Source organism: Drosophila melanogaster, chromosome 3L, assembly GCF_000001215.4.
Source record: "Drosophila melanogaster chromosome 3L".
Taxonomy (NCBI): Eukaryota; Metazoa; Arthropoda; class Insecta; order Diptera; family Drosophilidae; genus Drosophila; species Drosophila melanogaster.
The window spans coordinates 8,072,706-8,097,392 of NT_037436.4; the positions used below are offsets into that span (position 1 = coordinate 8,072,706).

At 38.7% G+C, this 24,687-nt stretch overlaps 2 protein-coding genes and 1 long non-coding RNA gene across 9 annotated transcripts in view; 1 reads left to right on the forward strand and 2 right to left on the reverse strand.

The window, feature by feature from the left end:
- Positions 1 to 24,687, forward strand: part of Sarm (Sterile alpha and Armadillo motif) — a 45,024-nt gene that overhangs the window by 8,832 nt on the left and 11,505 nt on the right. For 2 of the 7 annotated variants that reach the window (NM_001259733.1, NM_001274627.1), the window contains one exon: positions 20,354 to 20,632. In NM_001259733.1, coding sequence (NP_001246662.1) covers positions 20,354 to 20,632 — 279 coding nt within the window. Of the gene's footprint in view, positions 1 to 1,600; positions 2,121 to 4,686; positions 4,869 to 6,664; positions 6,937 to 20,353; positions 20,633 to 23,816; positions 24,468 to 24,687 lie in introns of those variants that run through there. The other 5 variants (NM_001104074.3, NM_001104071.2, NM_001104075.2 and 2 more) reach the window with 5 other exon arrangements.
- lncRNA:CR43974 (long non-coding RNA:CR43974) lies at positions 9,219 to 10,495 on the reverse strand. The gene is made up of 3 exons (NR_073918.1): positions 9,968 to 10,495; positions 9,810 to 9,908; positions 9,219 to 9,444 (listed from the first exon to the last, which is right to left on the reverse strand). It is a non-coding gene; the product is annotated as a long non-coding RNA:CR43974 (long non-coding RNA).
- On the reverse strand, positions 14,930 to 19,081 carry CG7565 (uncharacterized protein). The gene is made up of 8 exons (NM_139914.4): positions 18,327 to 19,081; positions 16,977 to 18,260; positions 16,789 to 16,920; positions 16,620 to 16,728; positions 16,367 to 16,557; positions 15,791 to 16,307; positions 15,564 to 15,731; positions 14,930 to 15,495 (listed from the first exon to the last, which is right to left on the reverse strand). The coding sequence occupies exons 1-8, from the start codon at positions 18,930 to 18,932 to the stop codon at positions 15,293 to 15,295; spliced, it is 3,210 nt and encodes a 1,069-aa protein (NP_648171.1). The 5' UTR covers positions 18,933 to 19,081; the 3' UTR covers positions 14,930 to 15,292.

The following is a 24,687-nucleotide window of genomic DNA, read 5'->3' on the forward strand; positions in this document are numbered from 1 at the left end:
TCATTCGTTACCTTTAACAACCCCTGAGCCACTTTTTAGGCTCATTTTCATTATAGTTTTGCATACACTTAAAGAAAAAGTGGCGTTCTGCACTAAGAAAATACAAAGTAGCTAGAAATAATTAGTAGGTATTTTGACGTTATTAGTTGTCAAAACTAGTTGGGAATTATAGGCACTCTTTCATGATTTCTCGCTGTTAGATATATTATTTTTTTTCCCCTATCGATTCATAATTAAATTACTTTTCTGAGTGCACTCTTCGAACTAAAAGTAAACCACGATGAGCTTTACACTGCCATATTTAAGCAAATACATAACTCACACCTCACACGCGACTCCGTCTGGATTGGGGAACTCTTGGGGATTGGGGTCTGAACCACTCCCTGAGTGGCGACTTTCCTAAAACCGGCTTTGAGCAGAAATAACTCTCTCCCGCTCAGCGTTGCTTTACGTAAATGGTTAGAAAATAGCGTCAACTTAATTAATAAATAACATTTAGCACGTTTTCAAAACAGAACTAGAAAGGGAACTGCAAGGAAAAGGGGAAAAGAATCGTGGCAAACAGGCCCACTATACATATAGTATATAGCGCTATAACCACCACAATATTGGATGGCTATACCGGGTATGAATAATCGGCATTTGGCGTTGATTTTTTAGCATGGCTCGTGCGTCGTTAAGCAAATTTCTCGTTTGCGAATGCCCTACCAAAAGGTATATCGATTCACTTGATCATTTGGTTACTTGATAACTTTATGGTACTATCACCCTTTAAGGTGAGCAACTGATTAGCTCCGGTAATCGTAGTTGTAATCAATGGGGAACAAAGAACTATTCGTGTTTCCTGATCATGCGATTAGATGGGCCGACAACCTTTTAATTAAGAAAAGAACAGATGACCCATATACATGTATGTTGTGGAGGGCATTACACCTTAGCTGATAAGATGACCAGCTCGCCTTAATGTTTTGATCGTAATTCACTTAAATGAAAAGTATAATATTAATAAAAAGGTATGTTGACACCACAAATATTTTCATAATTTCTATATCATACTTTCTATTGATTAGATACCTTTGACGAACTTTTAGGGTATTCCCATCGCCATTTCCCAACTGCAGATCAATTAATTTCGTTCTCCCCATCGTTCTTAACTATTTGACAAGCTCTTCAGCGCAAACACACTGGGAACGTGAGTCGCAGAAGATTGTTGTTAATATTATATGAAGTTGGGTGTATGACAGCGCCCGAGCATATTAATTAGTTGTCGAGTTGGGGGTTTGTCGGGGAATCTTCTTCCCGAGGAGAGAGCCCCAATGAGTGTTGTGTTCTGTAGAGGTTGTCAGAGAGAAAAAAAAATCGATTAGTACCGGGAGACCCAATGTTTTCGTGGACCGAGGAGAGGGGTACATATAGTGCCAGTCGAAATACAAACAAAGTCAACTCGCGTTCTGTTCGCATTATAAAGCTCCCCAAAAAGCGGCAAACACTGGCGGGAAAAAAAAAGGCAAAGAGAGGGGCACAAAAGCTACTTATAAACGGACGGACAACTGTGTTTTGGGTCTGGCATTTTGTGGTTTTCGGCAAGAATTCCATTTTCAGTATTTGTCGAATTGAGATGCGCACCGGTTCGTCTCCGATTCCTATTCCGTTCGTATCCAAGTATCCGACTTCTTCCCGAGAATCTTTTTGTAAATACACGAGATTAATTGCTCGAACGTTAGATCGTGCTGAACACCCGCGGAAAGTTGATGTGAAAACCGTATAGCATGGGCAATCGTTTGAGCGGCTTGTGGTGCAAGAAAACAACATTGAGTATAACCCAACAAGAAGAGCAGCAGTATAACCGGGAAATTCGGAACGAAAAGAGCCCACCTCGCAGTGGTCGTAAATCGAATCGAATTCGAACCAAGTCGAGTGGTTCCGGTGATGGTAGAGGCACTTTTCGTCTTGCCAGCATACGCCGTTTATCACTGAGAGATAACCCCAAGAAGACGATTAAAACCCCTTTGGATAACCCCAGCATTGCAACCGTTGAACAAACCTTTCGTGAGCTAACCAAGCGAGCTGATCTCGATTCCAGCATGAAAGTTAATGCACAACTAATGCCCACTGTCAAGGTTAGTTTCACTTAAATACCTCAATTATGTCATGTGTTTTTGTTTGTATCTCTCGGATTTGTATAGCAATGGAAATAGATATGGATGCCAGAGTAAAAACAAAAGACAAACTTGAATTATTCCGATATGCTACTCAGTTCACGGTCAAAATCAAAACAAATTGTCGAAGTGGTTTCGGTGTCGGTGTCGGTGTCGGTTTTGGTTTTGGTTTCGGCTTTGGCTTCAGATGGTGTGTCATTAGCATTTCAGGTGTGTGAAAATGCGGATGCTTGTAAGGTGTCGCGATCGGGATTAGCCGCCATAATTTATGACCAACATCTAATTGAAATTGTAAACAATAATGGCAGTCTATCTGTGGGTCTGATGAGGGCATTAGGGAAGGCAACTGGGCAAGGGTCTTTAGAGCTTGTTTGATAACAAGTGGATAATGTAAATGACGCAAGCCCACGCGCAAATAGATACTGTTTATTGACTCTAGTCAGTATTCAAGCAAATAATGTTCAATAATACCTCTAAATAACTTATTACCGCAGAGTTTGCAATATCAAATGTTTGAAAAATCATGATTTTATGTGATTTTATGTTAGGTAGTGGCACTATGTCCTTCATATTGTGATAGTGAAAAAGGCAAATCTCCTAATTGAAACTTCTAAGCTTACTAAGCAGAGAGCGTTTTTGGGCAACTATTAAAACACCATTTAAATAAAATACTAACCATAAATTTAATCTGTTGTTGTAAAGGCATCCTTTTAATCAGTGAAAAACCCAGACTGATGCATAAATTACCTCAGTCCAAAAGGCAGAAACCCATTATTGCTGGCGTTCGATTCAGTTTGTTATTCCAGGGAATTATTGCCCCCTTCCGACTTCCAAGTGACCCAATTTCAAGTCACAAATAAATTACAAAAGTCGAGTGCAGCCAGGGGTAAGGAGAAAAACGTGTTAAGCACGCTTTGCATATAAATAAATAAACAATCTCTCGGATGCCGAAAGGGAAATGCATAAAAATCAATTACGCATGAAAAATCCAATTGAGAAAAACTTAACGATAAGCCATGGCGCATGCGTGGCCTGAAGCTGAAGTCGGAAAAAAAAGTCGGGCGTGGTATGTGTCTTGGTAAAAGTTATAACCCTAGGTGCGGATGCACCAAAAGATACTAAGCTCCCACGGTGATGACTCAGAGCTAAAAAACTTCTTCATCGCAACTCGATCGGCACAAGTTGCTATTGGAGACTCAATCACGGCTTTCGGATGACTCAGAGATGTTTTAGGCGAAAGCCAATTCATTCATACGTAGATACACGAGTAGATACAAATAAGTACGTGGCGAAAAAAATAAGAGTACAGTAGAGGTTCCTTAAAGTAAACACTGAAATTGAGGAATGAAATTTGAAACATAATTTGTTTTGTCATATAGTTTTCTTTTGATTAATTTAAAGATTTGTTTATTTACCCAGAAAAGAGATGTCGAAGAATGGAAACTGCTATATCGCTGTTCCTTTAATGTTACTTTCATTCATTTCCATTGCTTCTCGTTTTTCAATTTATTTATTCTTCAACAAATATTATTCTTTAGCTGCGGAATCAACAAAAATATTTTTGCCCTTCTGCTCCTATCAACAAGTTTACACTATACAGTATCCATTACCTCGAGCGCCTACTGTAGTTGTGAAAGAATGAAAAGCTCACATGCTCATGTTTTGGTTTTGCTGAATGGACATGACTCACTTGAAGGACATGACACCTGACAAAGTTGTGATTAACTTAAACATTTCTTTCAATACGATCAAAAGGAAACTGGCACACTTTAGTGAGTAATTTTGTGACCTAAATAGCGAAAGTAGCCGAAGGATGCGACAGATTAATGTGAATGGAAAGATGATGAATGAGCTGAGACAAATTGCATAACCAGTTAAATAATAAACGACCTTCTTCTGGCCAACTTGCTCATATACAAGTACACTATGTAGGTGGGACGAACTTTTTACATCAGTTCAAGGCATATTTATACCAAAACTTACTGAAGATTTTTGCTTATTTTCGCTCCACTTTGGCATTTCCTGCAAATGCGAAAGCGTACGAAAAACCATCTGATAAACAAATACGCAAATCAATTAGATTGAAAGAAAGAAAAGAATATAAAAAACAACGCGGAAAAAACATGTTAAAAGATTTTTCCCATTTAAACGCACGTGTCGATTTCGAATCAATTTGAGATGATTTCTGTTTGCTCAGATATCGAGTAAATAAAACAAAATCGACGTACAAATAAATAGATGGTAAATATAAGCAATGAGGGGAGGTGAAAATCTAACTGAGATTTCCTAGAAAAATTCCTCGAAATTCATTTGCCAAAATGCAAAAAGAAAAAGATGTAAAGGTAGTATAAATAATATGAAATCAAAACAGATTATAATTCGCATCCAAAAGACGAGTAAAAACAACTTGTTGTACGATCACCCACTCTTAGCTCTTATTCTTTCTGACTGAACCACTCTGTCTCTTTCGGCTGAATTTTTCTCTTTTCGAGGCAGCCAGCCAGTCACAAAATAAAATTTCAGGCCTCAGTCTTGTGTCGAACACTCGTACGTCGAGTTCGTGGAGCGGAATCGAAGACAACGACAAATACAGAAGAGATTCGATCCAATTACAAAGCTACTTAAAAATAATACAAACGATTTATTATTCAAACGTATTGTTGTGAAATAGCGAAAATGCCTAAGGATCGCTATAAATCGTAGTGAAAAGTGCGTAAAGCGTGAAGGAAAAATTTTTCCATCGATCTGTGACCATAAATTAAAATGAGAGCTAAAAATAAAAATCACAAATGTGATTAAAAATAAAACAATCACACATGTGACGTTCGACGCACAGAAAAACATGTGCAAAAAGTCTGGATAATATATATGTATTGTATATGCTTGAAATTGCAAACACTTTGTGTGCACTTACTGCGGAAAAATATTGTTCATTTGTGACACATTTCAAGAAATCCGAGAAAAATATACACAAATTAGCACCAAATGAAATAAATATCTTAAATACTGTAAATACAAGTTCGTGGAATAGCAATGCCGAAAATTAAATTTCAAACAAAAATAAATGGAACACGATATAATATACATAAAATTGCAATATATATTAAATAGAATCTACATTTGTAAATTAGTGCACAGCTCATAGAAAATTCAAGAATAAATTTACATAAATTGTTGAAACAAAAATTAAGTGGGCTAATAAAACGAGTTAACAGCAGAAAACCGGTCCGAAAGCAAATGTGCTTGGAAAAACTCAAAAAGCAAAAAACTCAAATTGTTGCGTAGGCTTTTCGTCGCTTTGGCAGACTTAAAATCAATCAGACGAACGCCCACAGTAAATAAATAAGACAAAAAAAAAAACTCAGCAAGCCAAAAGTGCAACAGGAAAAAGCGGTTAACGCCTTTTGTCGCCTTTTGGTTGGCATTAGCTGTATTATCCAAGCGGAAACTCATTAGCCAGTTACATGAAGATACAGCGAAAAAGCAACTGGCGAACGGAAGTGGGGAAAACCCAAGCACGTGGGCTTTTCAAATGTTTCATTCGAGTTTCTAGGTGGGCTTTGAACTTGTTCCACGCCCAAAGGTGTGAAAAACCAGACCAAAGTCGAATCGAGTCAAGGTCTGAACCGAAAGAAGCTGTAAATGTCAAACGTATCTTATTTGCATCTCTTGCATGTAATGCTCAAGCCAATGGAAAGATTTTGAATTTATGGGTTAGGTATTTTCCAGAAAAGGTTTACTTTTATGGAGCATTAAAAAGATCGTAAAGTAAAGGGTTAAGTTCTCTGTAATATAATGCTCGAAATTGATGCGCATTCTTCAGCTTGGAGAGATACTTTTATTTTTTGTTTAATTTATGTTTTTTTAAGATTATTTTTTAAGCTATTTGGTCTTCGAATGCTTCTTACTTCTCAATTAGCAGCTTCAATCTATCGGTTGCCTATTTCCAAAAGAGATACAAATCAGTTGGGGGGGGGGGCACAGAAAAACTTGTTAAGTGCAACTCCACCATTGGGCATTGTATGTGGAGAATACTCAGAAAACTATCCATAGAAGGAATCCATAATCAGTTACGCTTATTGTGTATCTTGCAGATACATTTGTCACAGGCACGGCCAGGCACGAAAACCAGTTCTGTGGCATTTCTTGTGTAAGCCTTTCTCAGTGCGATCTTTTGTGGCTCTTTCGTATCTTTCGGTTAACGGTTGCCAAAAGCAGACAAAACACAAAGTTCGAAATAAAAACAAAAATAAATATACAGATAATCACAATAAAGCACGAGCACAAAAACCAGATGCTTGATAATTGTTTATGCGCAACAATACTGAAACGGTAAAATACTTTTGGCCAAAAACACTTTCTGAATGCTGCGATTATGCGGATAAATTACTCGGTCGGTCGTCTTCTGCTGTTAACCCCTCCAAGGAATGCTAATCGTCTGGCTTGTTAATAATTATATAAATGAAAAATGCTTTTGTTTTGGTTCTTTTGTTTCTGTTGCTAAGAATTCCTATGAAAAATGCCAACGAACCCACCGTAAATAAAGGGTAAACAAACAGCGAGTGCACAAGGGAAAACCCCGAAAAAAAATTAAACAGATTGAATTTGAATAAAAGTGAAGTGAATCCAAGTGAAAGATTAATCATAAACAATGGTTGTCACATCGACCAGAAGTCCGCTGCTGGCGCAAACCCAACCGGCAAATGCCTCAACCAGTGGCACTCACACCTCGGCCGCCCTGCGATCGCGTCTCATATTTCCCCGGCAGCATTATCAGGTAATTGTCAATCAATTCCGGCCAAAAACTGCCTCAATAAAGGACCAATTGTGGCGCAGAGTCAAGGGTTTTGTGTTAAGTGTTTGGGTCACAGGGTACATTAACCCCGAGGCGCCGTCGCCGGTAGAAAATGAGCAACCAGACGACGGCGAGCGATCGCCTAATGGGTCAGTGAAAGGCGGCCCAAAAGGCCAAGAATGCTCATTTCAATGGCCACCTTTACTACCTATGTATATAAAAACATGATTTTATGAGTGCTTCTCTGACGCAATGACATTGGGACCTGGTTTTCTTCTTTTGCTCGAAAGAAAAAGAACGCAAACAACACGTCTAAATTTGTTAATGACTTCGAATGCACTATGTGTATGATTCCTAGAAACTGCAGTGGTATATTATGTGTCGAAAAATGTACAAAGTTATAACGAAACATCCGGATACGAAATCTGGAAGTATTATTTCTAAAAAATCACGTTCCCTGATAAAAAAAAAAATTGCAAGTAAAAACAGGAATTGCCAGTTTGTTTCATATTTGTCGTTCTTCTATTTCTGCAGTATTTTACAAATTTAAGTTTGGTTTGAAAAGAGATGTTCTCAGCTTTCACAAAAAAACAAACATTTAATATGCGGTCATAAAACGAATTCAAACTAAAAATTAAAACGCATTTCAGTGCGTAATGCCACACTTTGAATAGCGCCAATATATCGAAAATAAACATTAATTTTCCACTTTTCAAACACGTTTTCTTCTCATTTTCGTGGCACAGCGTTGGCAAATTCAGAGAACAAAACAACACAAACCATTAAAATTGCCGGCACATAAATCGAACGATATCAAGCTATTTGTTTATAATTAATTTCGTGCGGCTTTTGTTTATTAAGGCACAAATGCGTTGACTGGAAATGCGTCAACTGCAGTTGGACCGGAGATTTCCAGTTGCCCATTTAAAGTGGATAGCGCAGATATATCTATTGATATTGAACGTTTCCAGAAGCAACGAAACATCTGCCAATTTGCACTCTCGACCTGGGCCAAGAAAGTATCTGAGTAAAATTCTCTTAAATTGATTAAAGATTTCTTGTATCTCCTCTAAAAATATAATTGTATTCGCTTATATAGCCAAGATCTGGATCTTTGTTGGATTTTATGCGTTGCTCTTCGTCTCGTTCTAAAGTGGAACCGAATGTTTTATTTCTGTACCCAGCTTTCCATTGCCGACGTCGCCTTTTGTCTATATAATGTAGAAACTACATCATTTGATTTCCAGTACGTGCCTCTTACGGCCTGCCTCACTGAGTTTAGTCGGCGCCGTTGACGTCAATTGGGGGAACGGACTGTCCGACGAACGGACAGATGAGCGGACAAACGGACGGACGGACTGTGGTGTAGCAGGCGATCATGCCGTGGTTTGGGGGATTTACTCTTGCGTCGACTATTCCTCATCTTGGGGCAATGTTAAGATATCTTTCGGCGCCATTTCGGTCTGTTTATAGGATCAGTGGTATGGGGTTGCAATTACTAAATTTTAATTCTTTCACTAGATTTAAGATTTCCATTATTGAGAAATTTGTTATTACAGTTGGAAAATGTCTTTAAATTCGATTGGAGAAATATGGCATTTCAATTAGAAACGATATTGGAAGGGAAAAGGAGTAAACAAAGTTTAAAATACATTCTATGGATTTCATTTAAATAATTCTTGGCTAAACTAAATTTCTATTTAACTTCAGTGCAATAAATAAATCTTCTTATATTAATCCACTTAAAAATTAATTCCTCAATGATTAAATTTTTATCACAACTGAAATGACATCAATAAAAAACCATTTTCCAAACAGCCTTTCATTTAATTTGCTGAATTATGAACCACTTTCGTAGATGTTTACCAGATAGAGACTTGTTGGTCCAGTTCAAAGCTGCAATTTATGAATGAATTCAATTAAGATGATTTTCTTACCCGAAGCGGGGAAAACCCCAGAGCGCCTCGTAGATCGCAAACGGTCCACTTGAATTGCAGCTCAGCTCAATTAAAAGATAAAAAGCAACAGGGTGAACCATTAATTCAAATTTGCAGCGGTTTTGGTGAGCGGGAGAAGAGAGGGGAATTGAGAAGAGAAAGACTGTAAGCGATTTACTATGATCTCTATAAAATATACGTATACTTGGAGTTTGAGCAATTTAAGACTCCAATTATATTCGATATTTGTTAATATATCTTTAAAATGTCGGTTTCTCATGCATTTTAAGGAAAGAGAAAAACGAAAGAGACAAGAGCAACAAGTTTCGAAAGCTTTTTTACCAGATGGTAATGCCTCGTTCTCACTGCCAGTGTTGTTAAATCAAAAAAAGCGCCAATATTGATGTTTCTCTCTCTCTTCATATTGCTCGCTCTTTCCCTCCCTTTTGTTTAGGGTGGGCAGGCGGCAAACAAGTTTACTTTGCTCTGCTTTTGTGCTTTTCATTCAGTTTTCATAACTCAGTTGTGTTCGTCGCCGTCGCGCGTTCAAAAGCTGAAATCAAAATACCAGTGCTGAAATATAGAAAATCGAAGCGCAATTATAAATCACAAAAATAACGTGATTATTACCCTGTTAATACTATCATAAATAATGATATAAAATGTATGTTAATTCAGATTAAGTGTTAACAAATAAAACGGAAAAAAATAATAATCTATATTTTAAGATCGAAGAATTATTAAATATTTAAATCATTTTTAAAAGTGTTTTTAGTGATTAAAAATGCAGTAAATATACTGAGTGCATCTTTCCTAAACTTTCTTTGATTAAGATACATGGTCTAATTTTAACCATAAGGTAATAATTATGTAAAATGTTTTAAAAAATGCTGCATAAATTTCAATATATTCATCTACCTTTGAAATCCAACCAATATTTGCCAATATTTCGAATTCAATGTTGAAAACGTTTCGTTGTACATTTTAGCAACAGGAAGTTCTGTGTAAACTTTTACCCTGAAAAGACATAAAAAACTTGTTATTGTTTATAGTAGGGGTATAATAAGGCACCTCACCCCTTCCTGGCCACAATTGGCTGTGCGATGGGAAATGTATCTTATAGATAGTTTGCGTAGTTGTTGCTCAGTTTCATGGTCGATTGCCTCGATTATGCTTTCTGATTGCACTACACACAGTCTCCGCCTCACATAGAGAACCCATTAAAACGATATACATTTTGGCACTTTTACCTCGTCTCCCAGATTGGCAGTTCGCCCAGGTGAAAAGAATCTGCGAACCGGTTTTTCGCTGTACAGGTAAACCACATAGATATGAATACCATATTTTTTTTTGTTCTGTGAAATGTTTTCTTTCCCTCCGTTTATTTATGGCTTATCTCCGACAGTACAACTGATATCGAATCGCGGTCGCGACCAACATGTCCAAAAGACATTGGCCCGGCCCACGCAATCGGGCAATCAAAGGGGTAGCCGAAAGTAAACACACCCTTGTTCCAATTGTAGGGATTGCAATCTGACCCGGCCTCTGAAAATATGGGTGGCAAATCCCTATAAGGGATAACGTGGAAATCGTTTCCTTAATGCGACATATTGTCCGAAAAAAAATGAAAATAAAAGCAAAGGTTTTACCATATAAGACAACCCTACAATTTTTACAATTTTTGATTTTAATGAAAGCTTAAGGTTATTGGTATCTTAAATTTTATAATAACATTTTTTAATAAATATTTTAATATGTACACATATATAAATGGAATTTCTTAATAAATTCTTTTTATTCTCTGATGAAATTATAGTTTAAGTCGTATGATTAAGAGCTATCTTGACTCATTTTGAGGGGGCTTTGGAACGAACTGCGATTACCTAAAAATCATGCAAATTTGTTGTTTAATTCACTTAAAAACAATGAGATAAAAAGCCACAGCAAAATATATATATTATTACGTATCAGTAGAACCATAATTTACTAGGAATACAATATTCAAGATAATAATGTGGCTCACTTTGCATTCTGAGGTATTTCTTTGCGATAGTTCTGAAACAATTGATTCGCAGAATCTTTTGACCTCCGTTTCACCGTTCCTATGGTTAACTTTTGGCAAGATTATCAGGTGAGCCATCCGCCTACGCAGTGGGCTAAATGTAACGTCAAATTCGAATGCATTAGATTAATCTCTGGCTAATGAGACAAATTTCAGACACAACTAATTGGCAATGGCAGTCGCAATCGCAGCTGTTTCAGCTGCAGTCGTTGCCATACAAAACATGCAGATACAAAACGTAGATGCAGATACAAATATAATCACAGAGCACGACAATGCCACTGACATAGACCTTGAACTTGTGCGATTTTTCCCGTTTGCCTTGCCTTTTCGCCTTTTGCCGATTTTCCTTTGCTCAGCGGCTTGCATTATCTATCGCAGCGGAGCAATTTGAATAGAAAATTGAGTTTGGAGCTGAGCGGAAATACCTCTGCCTGCCATGTCATCGTAAATATTTTCCCGCTTTATTTTTCATTCAATTTGCTACCTTTGAGTGCTCAAATTGCAAAGCGCGTCATTCGCTTGGCAGGTGGAATGGCAGGTGCATCAGGTACAAAATATATGTCTCCGGGGCATAGAGCTCGAGAAGTGGGCAACTAAAAGCCGAGTCGGAGACGAAAGTGCTAAAATTGAATCATTGAAAGTTGGCTTGAATAAGTGCACTTGAAGGTGCCAGTTGCCAAGACGACAGTGAGTGGAAATAGCTATACTTTTGTAGGCCTTCTTGAAGCTGATTTATTAAAGTTATCATTCGTAATAAGGTCGCATTTGTATATCAAAAGCTAAAGACCTCAAGACGTTCTAAGCTATTTTTAAAGCACGAAAAACATAAATTTAAATGAATACTATTATATTTGAAAGAACACCCGACAGTGTTTTGAGAGATTTAGTACTTTAAAGCGTGTGTTTGTTAAAGCGATCAATAAGAATCACATTTTACGACCCTATTATCTCTTGAACTTAAAATTGTGAATTTTTCACAAACCTATGAGCCCCTTTAAATATTTCTATATTTCTATATTTGTTTTTTCCTTTGCTCACACTCGGTTTAGACTATTCATCAACTTTTCGCAGTCGGTGTTTGCACTTCCAGTTTGTTTATCGCCCTCGCCCACACGACAACCTCAACCTACGACCCATTGGAAACAGTCTCAGTTTTTGTTTTCCTTTTTTTTTCCCTGAAATGTCACTGCCCACATTGTGGAGCTCTCTTCACATTTTCTTTTTTTTTTTCGCAATTTCCCCCTACGTTTTCTTGTTTTCGCTTGCCAGTTTGCATTTGAAATTTGCCGCCCTAGAACAATAAACTGGCTTTATGATAGAAATTCTCTCTGTTTGTAGGGTGTCTGTGGAGGGGGGGGGGAGATGTCAAGGGGGGATTGGGTGGGAAAAATGTGCGGGGGGGGGTGCTACAAATTGGGATGGGGGCTGGATACTACTGTTCAAAGCAAACAAACAAAGTTTGGCATTCATAGTTGAATGCCAGGGACTAATTAAACAATAATAAAACGCAAATAAAACGAGAGTATAATACGTTTTATGGTGCTTCTGGCACCCCTTTACCAACCACCCCACCCACCAACTCAACTCATTCACCCAAAAAAAGAGCGAGAACCCCTTCCCCAAACCACCAAACGTATACACCATATCAGCAGCACCCAAAAATTATTGTCACGAATACATTAAAAATCACTCAAGCGTTGTCTCGTGTGCCAATTTTTTTTTTTTGTTGTTGGTATATATTTTTGCTAAAATTTCTTCCCCCATCCCACTGCCCAATTTCAATGTGGTGTTCATTTAAATCACATAAAAATCAAACAAAAAAAAACCCACATAAAAGCCAGTTTTATTATTCCATGTTCTATTACGGGTTCTGTTTTTTTGTCTACCCCCCTCCCATTTTTGTATGTTAATTGAGAAGTTTTATAACTTTTTAATGAAACAGCCAAACGAAACTAAACCAAAGTGAACCGCAAATTATATGCAAATCCACAGTGATGAAAAAATCCCTACCTTGAAACGGTTTTACATTTGGAATTTGTGACAAGTCTTCAAAACTAATGCTTTGATAAATCAATAAAACTTTGCTAATCATCAAGTTTAAATTTGAAGATAATTTACTTAGTGTCTTTGGGCATTAAAGTGACTAACGAATACCCTTCAGCAAGAACTGATATTTTTTTCATAAGCAATACAATTGAATTAAATTTCTGACCTATTCATTTTTTGTATAATTCTGATATTGAAGTGATTTAATTGGATTTTTTTAATTGAGTATCAGAATTCGAAAATATCACTTGCGCGAGGATCATTTTAAATTGACATCTTAAACCATTTAAAACAATTTTGAATTTAGCAAGATAGCAACTTAATTATTTAATTGCGAATTCATCTCAAGTCTAAAACGTTATTTATCTTCCTTTGTTCCACATAAATCATCCACTGTCAAAAATCCATTATGAAATACTGTCTGATTTGAGTGTGAACATTTTTTCTTCGTTTTATAATTTTTAAAACAAAATAAAGCCCTCGCTTAATTTATGCAAAATGGTCATAACTCAAAGCGACAGAGGAATTCACCTTTAAAACAAAACAAACAGCAAAAAATCTTGTTTTTTTTTTGTCTTTCTCTTTTGCTTTGGCTGATTTGACAAATGACAATAATAATGATAATACCAGTAGCCACCTGCTCCAGGGATTCGGTGAATAATACTATAGACGTTATTATTATTGCCCAGTCCCAATGTGAACAACTCCGACAGCTGTAAACTGTCGACGGCATCAGCGCTATCTGAGATCGCAGATCATGCAAATTAGTTTGCCATCTCACATATTAAGAAATTAAGAATTCATAATTTCGGAGAAGTTCGTGGAAAAGAATTCAGAGGCATTCTTCGAAGACGAGAGGCGTTTAATTGAGACTTATGAGGGGAAAACAAACATATAAGCGAGCTTTAAATACCAGAAAAATCGCAGTGGGTGGGTGGGGTTGTGCGAAGAGTTCAAAAACCTCACCTTCAGTCAGGACATGCAAAAAAAAACGAAGGTCGATTTGGCTTTCGGCTAAGCCCTGGGCTAATTACAGTCAAAGGACTTGGCACAATGGTCATGACATGTGGCAGTCGACAGGCGACGGGCGCCATATGGATATGGGTGAATCGCGTGTTTTTGGCCGCTCCCAGCTGTGAAAAATGGGTCGCGCGTGACAGGCAGCAAAGTGTGGGTGTCGCACGATGGAGACGGGGGTCAGGTCCACGCGGAGCCGGCCAAATCCGGCTAAAATCAATAATAAACACGCAAATACTTAAGCTCCTGCTCGAACTGAATCAGCGAATCTTTAAGTTATTTCGCCAAAAATCGTAACAGACAGCTACACTTAAACGAATTACCACTATACACAAAATATTAACAAATTGAATGATCCCCGTGACAGACAAAAAGTCTAGCTGTTAACAAGTCAAAATGATTTTTTAAACTCATCAAACTTATCAATCTGTAAATACCATTTGAAGCCATTAAAACCGATAAGATAGAAAATTAAACATAAAATATATACACAAATTTTTGTTGAAGGGTAACAATTTATTTGTTGTGTAAAAATTGGCAAGAAATCCGCATTGGAGCCTAGTTTGGTGTTGTCTTTTTGTGTGTGGGCTTGAAATGCGTCAATGTTTGAATTAAAATCTGATCAAAGTAAAGAAGCTGCCAGAAAAACAGCAGTGATAAGTCAACAACAAGTCGTGTAAATATCATCAGTGGCATGTCAAACTGTAGCCGCCAAAGAGAAATGTTTGTGAATGCATACAGCATTCGATTTGCTGATATGTCCTCTGCATACAAATATATTCCAACGCAGTTGGCCAAATGTGATTAATGATTGATCAAATGAATTGAATGACATTTGCCATGATTGAGCGCTCGTAAATTAAACTAACGACATTGGATTTCCCCGTCAGCTACAAAGAAATGCATATTTCATCTATTAGTTTCGTTTAATGTGGGTAATAATGCACTTTTAAGCAGTTACATGTCGTTTGTTACATTGATTGTGAACAGCTATGTCTATATACACACATAAAAAGTATCGCAGTAGAAATAAACATTAAATATAATACTTGTTGCACAGCAGCAGCTTAAAATAATATAAAGAATGACTCTTAACTTAAAATAATTGCACGTAAAGGAACTTATAGACAACTTGACTTCAGACGAGTTTTGCGGAAAGTACAAAAGATCCGAGTACATTATAGAAATACAAATAGATATCACACACACGGTATAGTAGATCGACTAACACACACACATATTTGATCTCCTTATCCTTCTGATGCATATACTTTTATGCCTTGATTTTGCGGCCCAGTTTTTGTGTTCCGTATTTATGACCATCCCGTCCGGAAGATCCACTGCCTCCACTACTTCCATGTCCATGACTGTGAGAATTGTGCGACTTGTGCTTGCCCAGACCATTGGACTTGGTGCGGGTCTCAAAAAGGACATCGGAATCCGTCTCTGATTCCGTCAGCGATGTGTTTCGAGAATCTGCAAGTGAAAATAATAGTAGATAATTAAATCCTTCGCTACGAGAAGAAGATGGCATTGGTACTTACAATTGGCTGCTTCTTCATCCTTATTACCAATCAATGAATATTTTTGCACTTTCTGACGAAGACGCGGCTTTTTCGATTGTCTGCAGGCACAGGCTATGCCCCAAAATACTCCAGATAGCAAGAGGCAGCCCACAATCACACCAACAAACACGTATAATATGGACCAGTCTGAAAAATGTACAAAGAAATTAGCGACCTAATGCGGGGTATAACATTATTAAACTAACCGCAATTGGCCTCCTGGTTATTAAAGAAGTAGCCAGCCGATGGCATCCAGAACGCCTCGCATATGCAAGCTCTGGTAATGGGATTACACGACCCATGACCGGAGCAATCACTCTGGCAAACAGAGGTGCGAATATCCACTGCAAATGCGCCCAGTATAGATGCATCCTTCTGCAGTTGGGTTCTCAACTGCCGCTCCACTTGCAAACCATCCAATGCCTTACCCTGTCCATCGTTTACGTAGAAGACCAGGACAGTAGCATCCGTATGCAAGTCATATTTTAGCTCCCTGACCTGGATCTTATTCTCATCTCCCAGCAACAACTGCAGTTTTTGCACCACCGAATCCAGTTCGGATTGTACGAGCACAGAGATGCCCATGGGCAGGGTCATTTGAACCAAATTCAATAGCTTGGGATCGCGACGGACATTAACGCTGACAGTATCTGAACTGGTCAAACCCTGATCATCGCTCACAGTCAGTGTGAATACATAGCGGCCTTGTACTAAATTGGTCAACTGGAAAATTGTATAAATAATATAAGTCGCAGTGGGATTAGAGTTAAATCTTAACTCACAATCATTACGGGCTCCTTGTCGGTATCTGCCACAATGACGCCCGCTGCCAAACTGTGCTCGTCGCGTGTCCAGAGATACTTGACCACAGCCAGGTCATCCCAGGATTTAGAGCCATTGAAATAGATGGCGGTGGCCGGCAGGGTGACGGTGTGATCACCACCGGCGTTGGCTATTGGAGCTGCGTTCCGTTCTAGTGGCGGTATGTAATGTAATTAGCACCTATGAGCTACTGAAGATTATGGATATGATTACCTTGAACTATCTTCACCCACGTGGTGTCCGTAGCGGTGTTATTATTTTCATCAGCTACGGTTAATTCGAACTCATAGAGTCCCAGAGTCAGAGAGGTGGCATTGGCAATCTGCAGGGTTAAATGGAGTTGCATGAGGTCCAACATAACGATATATATATATGCACTTACTGATGAGTTGGACTTCAAAATGACTGCATTATTGGGCCCGCTCAGCTGCTTCCACAAATAACTCTTGATGCCAATGTCGTCCTTCGAATCGGAGCCATTCAAAAGAACCCAATTAATGGGCAAGCTAGTAGTCTGTAACACAGATCATATTAAAACGAATAAAATATAATCTTTTAACTGAAACCTACCGTATTACTTCCTGCCTCAGCAACTGGTGGAGAATTCGTGGGAGGCTTCACAAACACATGGACCTTAGCTGTACTCGATTGCCCACTGCCATCGGTTACTTTTAGAACAAAAGTGTACATGCCCTCCTCCAAATTGGACAGCTGAACATAGGGTGTTCTTGTATTCTGCATATCCACAGCCTTGGCCTCGTCGCTAGCATCCTTGGTCCACTCCCAAGCAACGATCTCGTGATCATCCGAACTGGCTGTGCCATTCAGAGTGACATTATTGTTGGGCAAATACAAGATCACGGCATCGCCGGCATTTGCCACCGGAGCATAATCGGTCTCCTTAAGAACTGCTATCGTGGCAGTGGTTGAATTGGTCACGTTATTTGAATCGGTTACGGTTAGCTTGAATGTGTAGTTCCCCGGCGATGTGAGATCCAACTGGAGGGTGTTAACCTCTGGCAAAACTGGTTGGTAACCAATCGGTCCCGAAATCACCTCCCAGTGCCAATTGGTGATCTTATCATCATCCGTACTGGTGCTGCCATCAAGTATGGCATTGGTGGTGGGCTGACGGATGATCTGCTCCCTGGGCGAGATGATGACTTGTGGTGGCTGATTGATTCGATTCTCGGGAAGCACTGTAACATTGGCTGTTGCCTCGCCAAAGGTTCCATTGTCACCAGTTACAGTGACCTTAAAAGTATACAGTCCCTCCGAAAGATTCGATAGTTTTACCTTCGACTTGCTCTGATCCGAAATAGTGCCATTCATAGGACCCTTGGGTTGCGATATAAGTGTCCAAAGATATTTGTACTTGGTATCGCTGGTTTGCTCATCGGGAACCGTAAACGCCGCTAGGGTCACCTCCTGTTCCGGCAAACGAACTTCCTTGGACATTACGGAGACTACAATGTCCTTGTTCTGCTCAGCCTTCAAAGGCGGCGTTGATACCTCCGGTGAGTTCTCACTAGCAGCCGCTTCTTGCTGTCCCGCCTCATTGCTGGTTAGATATGAGCTATAGGGAACCGCTGCCATTACGCACTTCCTTTGTTTATTCCACACAAAGCCTTCTGGACAGGTGCACACTCCACGCACGGCATTTGGCTGTAGTGGTACACATTGTTGCGGTGGTGGACAAGGTGTCTCCATATCGCAGGTGGTAAACTTGGCATTCGAATCGTAGTAGCCGAGCTCTTCGTTGGCCAGAACATCGTTTTCGTCGGGTTGGAAGATCATTTGATTCATTCGCTTGTCGGCCAATGGGAAATCTTCGTCCTCATAAACGGGGGTTTCCTACAAGGAAATGTTATAAGATTAATAAATAGTCAGGAATATAGAGAGAAACCAATATGCTATTACCTGATTGCGAGCCAGGTAGCTCAACCTTCTGGGCTGCTTCCAGAAATTAAGTGCCGCTTCATCGTATGGCAGAATCTCAGCATTCTGTTTGGCTGCCTCCGCCTTGAGGAGCTGTGGCCATGTGGCATCGCCCAGTGGATTGACCAGTACCATCTGAACCTTTTCGTTGGGCATCCGAACTCTGAGCTTGGGCAAGCAGGCCTCGTTGCTCTGGCATCGGATATGGTAGCATTTGGCCTTAAAAACGAGGACCACATTGCAGGCACTGCTGCCATTCCGGGGCTTTTCGCAGCAAGCCTGTAGGCAGTTCCAAAGATAGGCCTCCTCCTCCAGTGGCTCCACTGCATCCGGCGGTGGCTTGTACTCCTCAAACACACCCGCCTGCTGCTCATCCCGCGGAGTGGCGTTTTCGAACACATGCCTCAGCATCTTGTGGCACACCAAATTGGGCGATATAGAACCGCCAACTGAATTATCGGGGCTGGTCTCCTTGTGTTTCTTACTTCCAACCAACAGAGCGTTTTGCGTTGTGACGTCGGCATATGCTGACGACATCGCAGTGGCCAGCAAAAGCAGGTTGCAAATCCGTTTGCCCACTTGAACCATCTTTACCGTAGGTTCCGCCGCAAGTAACCGACTATTTGCTGGTGTTTCGGAGTTTAAATCACCAGCAAAACACTGGCTCGTCGATTTTTTCTTTCAGCCAGCGCACAACAAAAAAAATAACCAATTACTCCAGCTGATAGCTGATTTATTATGCCAGCCCTGCGCAGTAAGCAGTGTTGTAAGTGGCATGGCATATCGAGTTCCGAGTTCGAGAAGAGAGTGAAATGAGTGTTGGGAGGTTTTTTAGCGAAATAGAGCGTTAGATACGGAAGTTGCCGCTGAGCAGCAAACAACGAAAAAGCTTGGAGATAAGCTTTCTCTCTGGATTGCTTGGTAACGGTTTACGCGTTTGAAAGAATTGCGCAATTATTGATTGAAATTATAATTTATGCAAATATAGTAGCTCTTTAAATTTAAGATATAATAATAAATAATAAATGTTAAATTTCATAAATCATGTCATTTAAAGCGATATGAATCATACAATTTCATTTTCGCTTTCGGATGATATTATAATAACCGCTGCTGTATTAACTATAAATGGTCTCGTGCTTCCCACACGCAAAATACACCACAAAACACACCCGTCGTATGATTTAAATGGTAATAAACACAACCCACGCGCCAATCGAATTTCACAAATCGCATTGCAGAAATATTAATTATATTAAGTTTCAAGCAAATGCAGATAAATCACCGTATTGTATTTATGCAAATTTGTAATTGCAAAACACGCAAATGCAAACCAGGGAATATAAATCAACCCGAATCCACCGAATCAAACCAGAACTTATGCTGCGCCTTGTCGGTTTGTGCCGTTTGTTGTTGGTCGCCTGGAAATCAGTTTAAAGTCCATTTATCTAGCCTCTGAAACTTACGGCCTTGTTCAGGTTTTTCATGGTCAGACGTAGTTTTATCTAAAGCTGCAGCATTAACTTACGAAAATACGGAAAATATTGATTGTAGGCACACCTGATTGTGAAGATCTGGGAATTTATAATTTGAAGTGTATTTATGGTAATTTACTTTACTGAAAAAAGAATTTATTCCACTTAATTAGAAGTCATGAATGCATGCAATTTAAAGAATTCCCATTAAAACAGCCAATCAATAAATACAACACATAAATCTCATTGAATGGAACGTTATATGGTTAATAAAGAGTTTTAATGGCACATACATAATTTGTATGAATATTTTACTACTTCATGGGGATTCCACAATTTCTGTATGCTGGCTGCTTATCACCAAGACGTTTTACTTAAAGCTGTTTGATTTGGCAGCTATGCAATTGTATTATAGCTTTTACCATGCAAGGAACATGTCTCGCCATTATTTAAACTGATATGCTTGCATTGTGAATATAATCTTCTTCACGTCTCATTCATATTCCCACTCGTTTTTTTTTGTTAACTCCACAGATGACAGACTTCTCGGATAGCTCGCCAAGTGGGGTGCTGAGTCCACCCACCTCGCTGATCGAGAATTTCCACAAGAAGAACAGCTCACCGCAGCCACTTGGCAGTAGCAGCGCCATAAGCACCCTAACTCCAACAACCTTGAATGGATCTGTGGTTGGCGGTGGAGTGGGTGGTGCTGGACACCACAGCATCGAGAATGGCAGGCAAATCAATACCAGCTCTAGTTCATGCAGTAGTCTTAAGGAAACCTCACACCAGTCCACATCCACATCACAACAGGTAGGTTACGTTAATAATTCAATAATTGTTCAACAAGAAATGCGAGGATCACTTTTGCAGTAATATATTTAAAAGATAAGCCACTTCTTTCCTAGTTTTTACCTTCTGATAGTATTATTTTGGTTTACCTTTACCAAGAACACCGATTAGACAAAATAGAATCTGACGCAGCCGTAATCATCAGTTCAGATATCTAAAGTGAACCGTATGGAATCTAGTAGAGCTCGCATAATGCCGCTATTTTTAACGTGCTTACTTAAGGAACCCCCCTAATCTTCAGTAACTTTCGGTTGTGCGGCTTCATCGATAAGTCTAGAGGTTAACACTTGATAACCGATCCGCCGTTCTATGATGAACTCAACGCCCTTCCATTGGAAACCATTCGGCATGATAAGATTACCCTTTTCGTATTTCATAGCCCCGCTGGCGACGTTCTGGCTGCTGGGCAAACAAAATCGTTTTTATTAATCACGTATTTATTATTTGCCCGGCTTGATTGAGTTGTAGCTACATAAATAAGCATTCAAACAATTATTGAACAATTTAGTTGTGGGGGGGGGGGGGGTAGACAAAAGGCAAGGCGAAACGTGCCGCAAATATTTTTTAAAAGTTTTTATGACCTGTTAACAACTTGTTTATGCTTCGGTTTTACGATTCTAATAGATTAGATACGAATTGGGTTTTCACTAGAATTTGCATAGCCAGCACACGTTTTTATCTTTGCATTTTTCCCGCTTTCATTTCGATAAGAATGCTGGCAATCTAATAGTCGACAGTTTTTATCCGCTAAAAATAGATACTGACCCATTTGCAATTTGTCATTTGGACTGTCCATCAACATTTTACATTTTTGATTTCACGCACTATCTGATCTGTATGTTATCACACTAGACATAAAAATAGTTTTGAACTGATGGAAATCGATTTTGATAGAAAATTTCCTATGCTATTGACCATTCATACCACTAAAAATAGTCCCTGACCTGATCGAGCTTTATTCGCGCTTTATTTAATTTACTAAATTAGAACTTGACAGTTTATAAATGAGGTAGACAGAGAAATAATTCGCTTTTGTAATAATTTTATGACACATTTTGCGCGCTAGTTAGGCGCTGCAATGAATGTCGCAAATGTTTGAACATCCCTTACACAAGCAAATGAGAAAGATTGCTACTGTCAGGTTTTTTGGAATTTGACATACGCTTAATGTATCTTTTGTTGTTTGAAATTAAAGGTAATAAATATTCAAAATGAAATGAATGAATGAATATGAAATGCCTATTTGCATACTATATTTCCTATTAAATTAATTATCCACATTAGGCTAGCCAGTCTTTAATGATATATATATATATATTATACTATATACTATATACTATTTCTATTGAATTCTTGCAATTATTAATTTTCCAATTAAAACGAAACCCCGAAATGAGCGTACCCCACACAGTCTAGGGTATCCAAACAAAAACAAATTCTCCGCTGTCTTCTTCTTGGGGTCTCTTATTGACTCGCTTTAAATGGAGGCTGAGTCACTTGCCGGCAGCCGCCGGCACACTTCGTCGCCATCGAATTCTACGTCAGCATAGCAGAGTGCCTCCAATTCCGGCTGGTTCTATTGGCCCCCGTATTTCCCCGTTCCCCGGATCTTTATTTGTTATTCGTGAATCGTGCTGAATTTGCCGGCTCACTTGCTTATCTGTGCACATCCTGGTTGTGACTGAGATTGTGTGTTTGTGGTCCAAGTTCAACAAGCATCTTCATTGCGATGTGATTACTGTTAGTTTGCTGTGATCAAGAGGTGGCTCATATAATAATAATATGTATATAGAATCAGAATCGCCAAATTCATTCATTCAACAGAAAAAAAAAACACAAATTCACACTGCTTCGGCGAATTGGTTCTCTTCGAGTAGCATGACAATTTAAGTTTTCCCAGGAAATAAGCTTTATTTTAGATGGTTAGCAAGCCAATTTTGCGATATGATTTGACTTTCGAAGAAATGGTTGAGGTAAACCAAATGAATAAACTGCCATGACGCGGGATATGATACGATAATACTTTGTCTAAGATCTTTACCTAAATATTGGGTTGCGAAAAACAAATACCTGAAATGAAAGCCAAAATAAATAATAGTTCATAAACATAACGAACATAACAAACAAACAATAAAACCAGTGCCATAATATTGTTTAAATACATTTAAAGCCCATTTATTTTTATTAGACAAGCCCAACAGTCTCAATAATAATTAAAATATTATAAAGGCTAAGCAAATTTGCGGAATAATTATGCATATATTAGCACCCAATTATTCAGATACTAAATAAAAGCAAAACAAAGCTCATTAGCTCGCTCTCCCAATAAAACGTCCCGTGGTAATCAGAAAAGTAAACATCGCAAATTGAAATGAGTAGAACGAGATACAATCTCAAAGTATCTCAAGTCAGAAAATCCGAAAGAACGAACTACAAATCGACCGCAAGCCGAGAACTCGTTAATTAGAGAAGCTTAAGCTTGAAAAGCTTAGGCATCCGTACATAAACGCGAATCGAACCCGACTTGGCAGCCTGAATTATGGAAATGCAAATTATTCACGGCATAAATTAAAGATTAAGCGAAGGGAAACACGGCGAAAATAAACACACACGAACACAACACAACAAAAAAAAAAAAGCTGGGGGAGAGCCGCCCAGACTTGTATTTACAATTTGATTTCCTAGAATTCCTCTGCCGCAAAAACTCATACGCTAAAAAGCTAAACCATGTGTTGCCATTTAGCTGCTCAGTTGTCTCTGTTCCTCACTCACTGTCTCTCTTTTTACACGGTACACAAATTTGCGAACTTTGTTTGAAATTCGCATAGCATATTACATTGTAATATATTTTTTATAATTTTTATAATTAATTGGTACCAATTTTATTAAAGAGCTTTATTTTTTCGAACGATTTATAAGTCATTTGATCATTTTTATGGCTTAATGCTCACTAAAGGCATATGTAAAAAGGACCTCTATTTTATATCCAAGTATTGGCGCATACAGACTTTTTCGCTCAGTGCATTTCGTCGATCGCACTTTAAAACGACGCCGGCAGCGACGCGACCGCAATGAAAAAGCTCTCGAGCTGCCAAGCTCCCACGCTGCCCGTGCCTGTGGAGCTAGAAATTTCGTGCTCGGCGCTCATTTTTATTTTAGTTAACGAAACGAACGAACCAGCGGCGCGCTAAGAAATCCAAGAAATACTATAGCAAAAACACTCAGCCGAGGCGGAAATAATTTTGCTGTAGTTCTTTTTTGCTAGCGTGTGTGCCGTCGAAAAAAAAAGATATAATACAAATCAAATTTATAATAATTTTCTCCTATGCGAGTACCGAAACGAAATCAATGAGCAAAGAATCGTGGGTTTTTTTTTTGCCCATTAACGAACAATTAAACGAACTCTCTTTGTTATCAGTATTGCACAAATAAATAAAACCCAATCACACAACGAACAACGAAAGTAGTAAAGAGAATACCAACGAAAAGTGAAAAAGTCAGTGAGTGAAAAAAGTAAAAGTCCTGCAAGTTGAAAATTGCGGAGGGCAGAAAGTAAAGTCTATATGAAAATATACTTGTACATATTTTCTACAGCCTGTGTGTGTGTCTGTGTCTGATAAGCCTCTCATCCCAATCTGATTCTTCAGTCATATAAACGCTCGCATACGTTTATATGTATGTATATGTCCGAGTTAAGTGCTTTATCAAAACGGAGGCGTATACGTAATATGAAATTCAATTAAAATCGACGGAGTTTTCAAAGAAGTTGCCAACTCTGATCCAGCGATCTACGAAGGTTAGTCCGACCGATTCTCGAACAAAACATCATTGTGATAATTTAGTAAATGACGCAGAAATCGGCGGAAAAGAGAAACGCAAGTGATATCTAATCTTTTGATTTCATGTCCAAGCAAAACTCCTTCACCCTTCGCACTTGTAAGGGAAAAATATTTATTGATCAGGGGGGTACTTGAATGTGTTACCTTACCGATAAGTTTATGTCAGCCGGAAAGTAG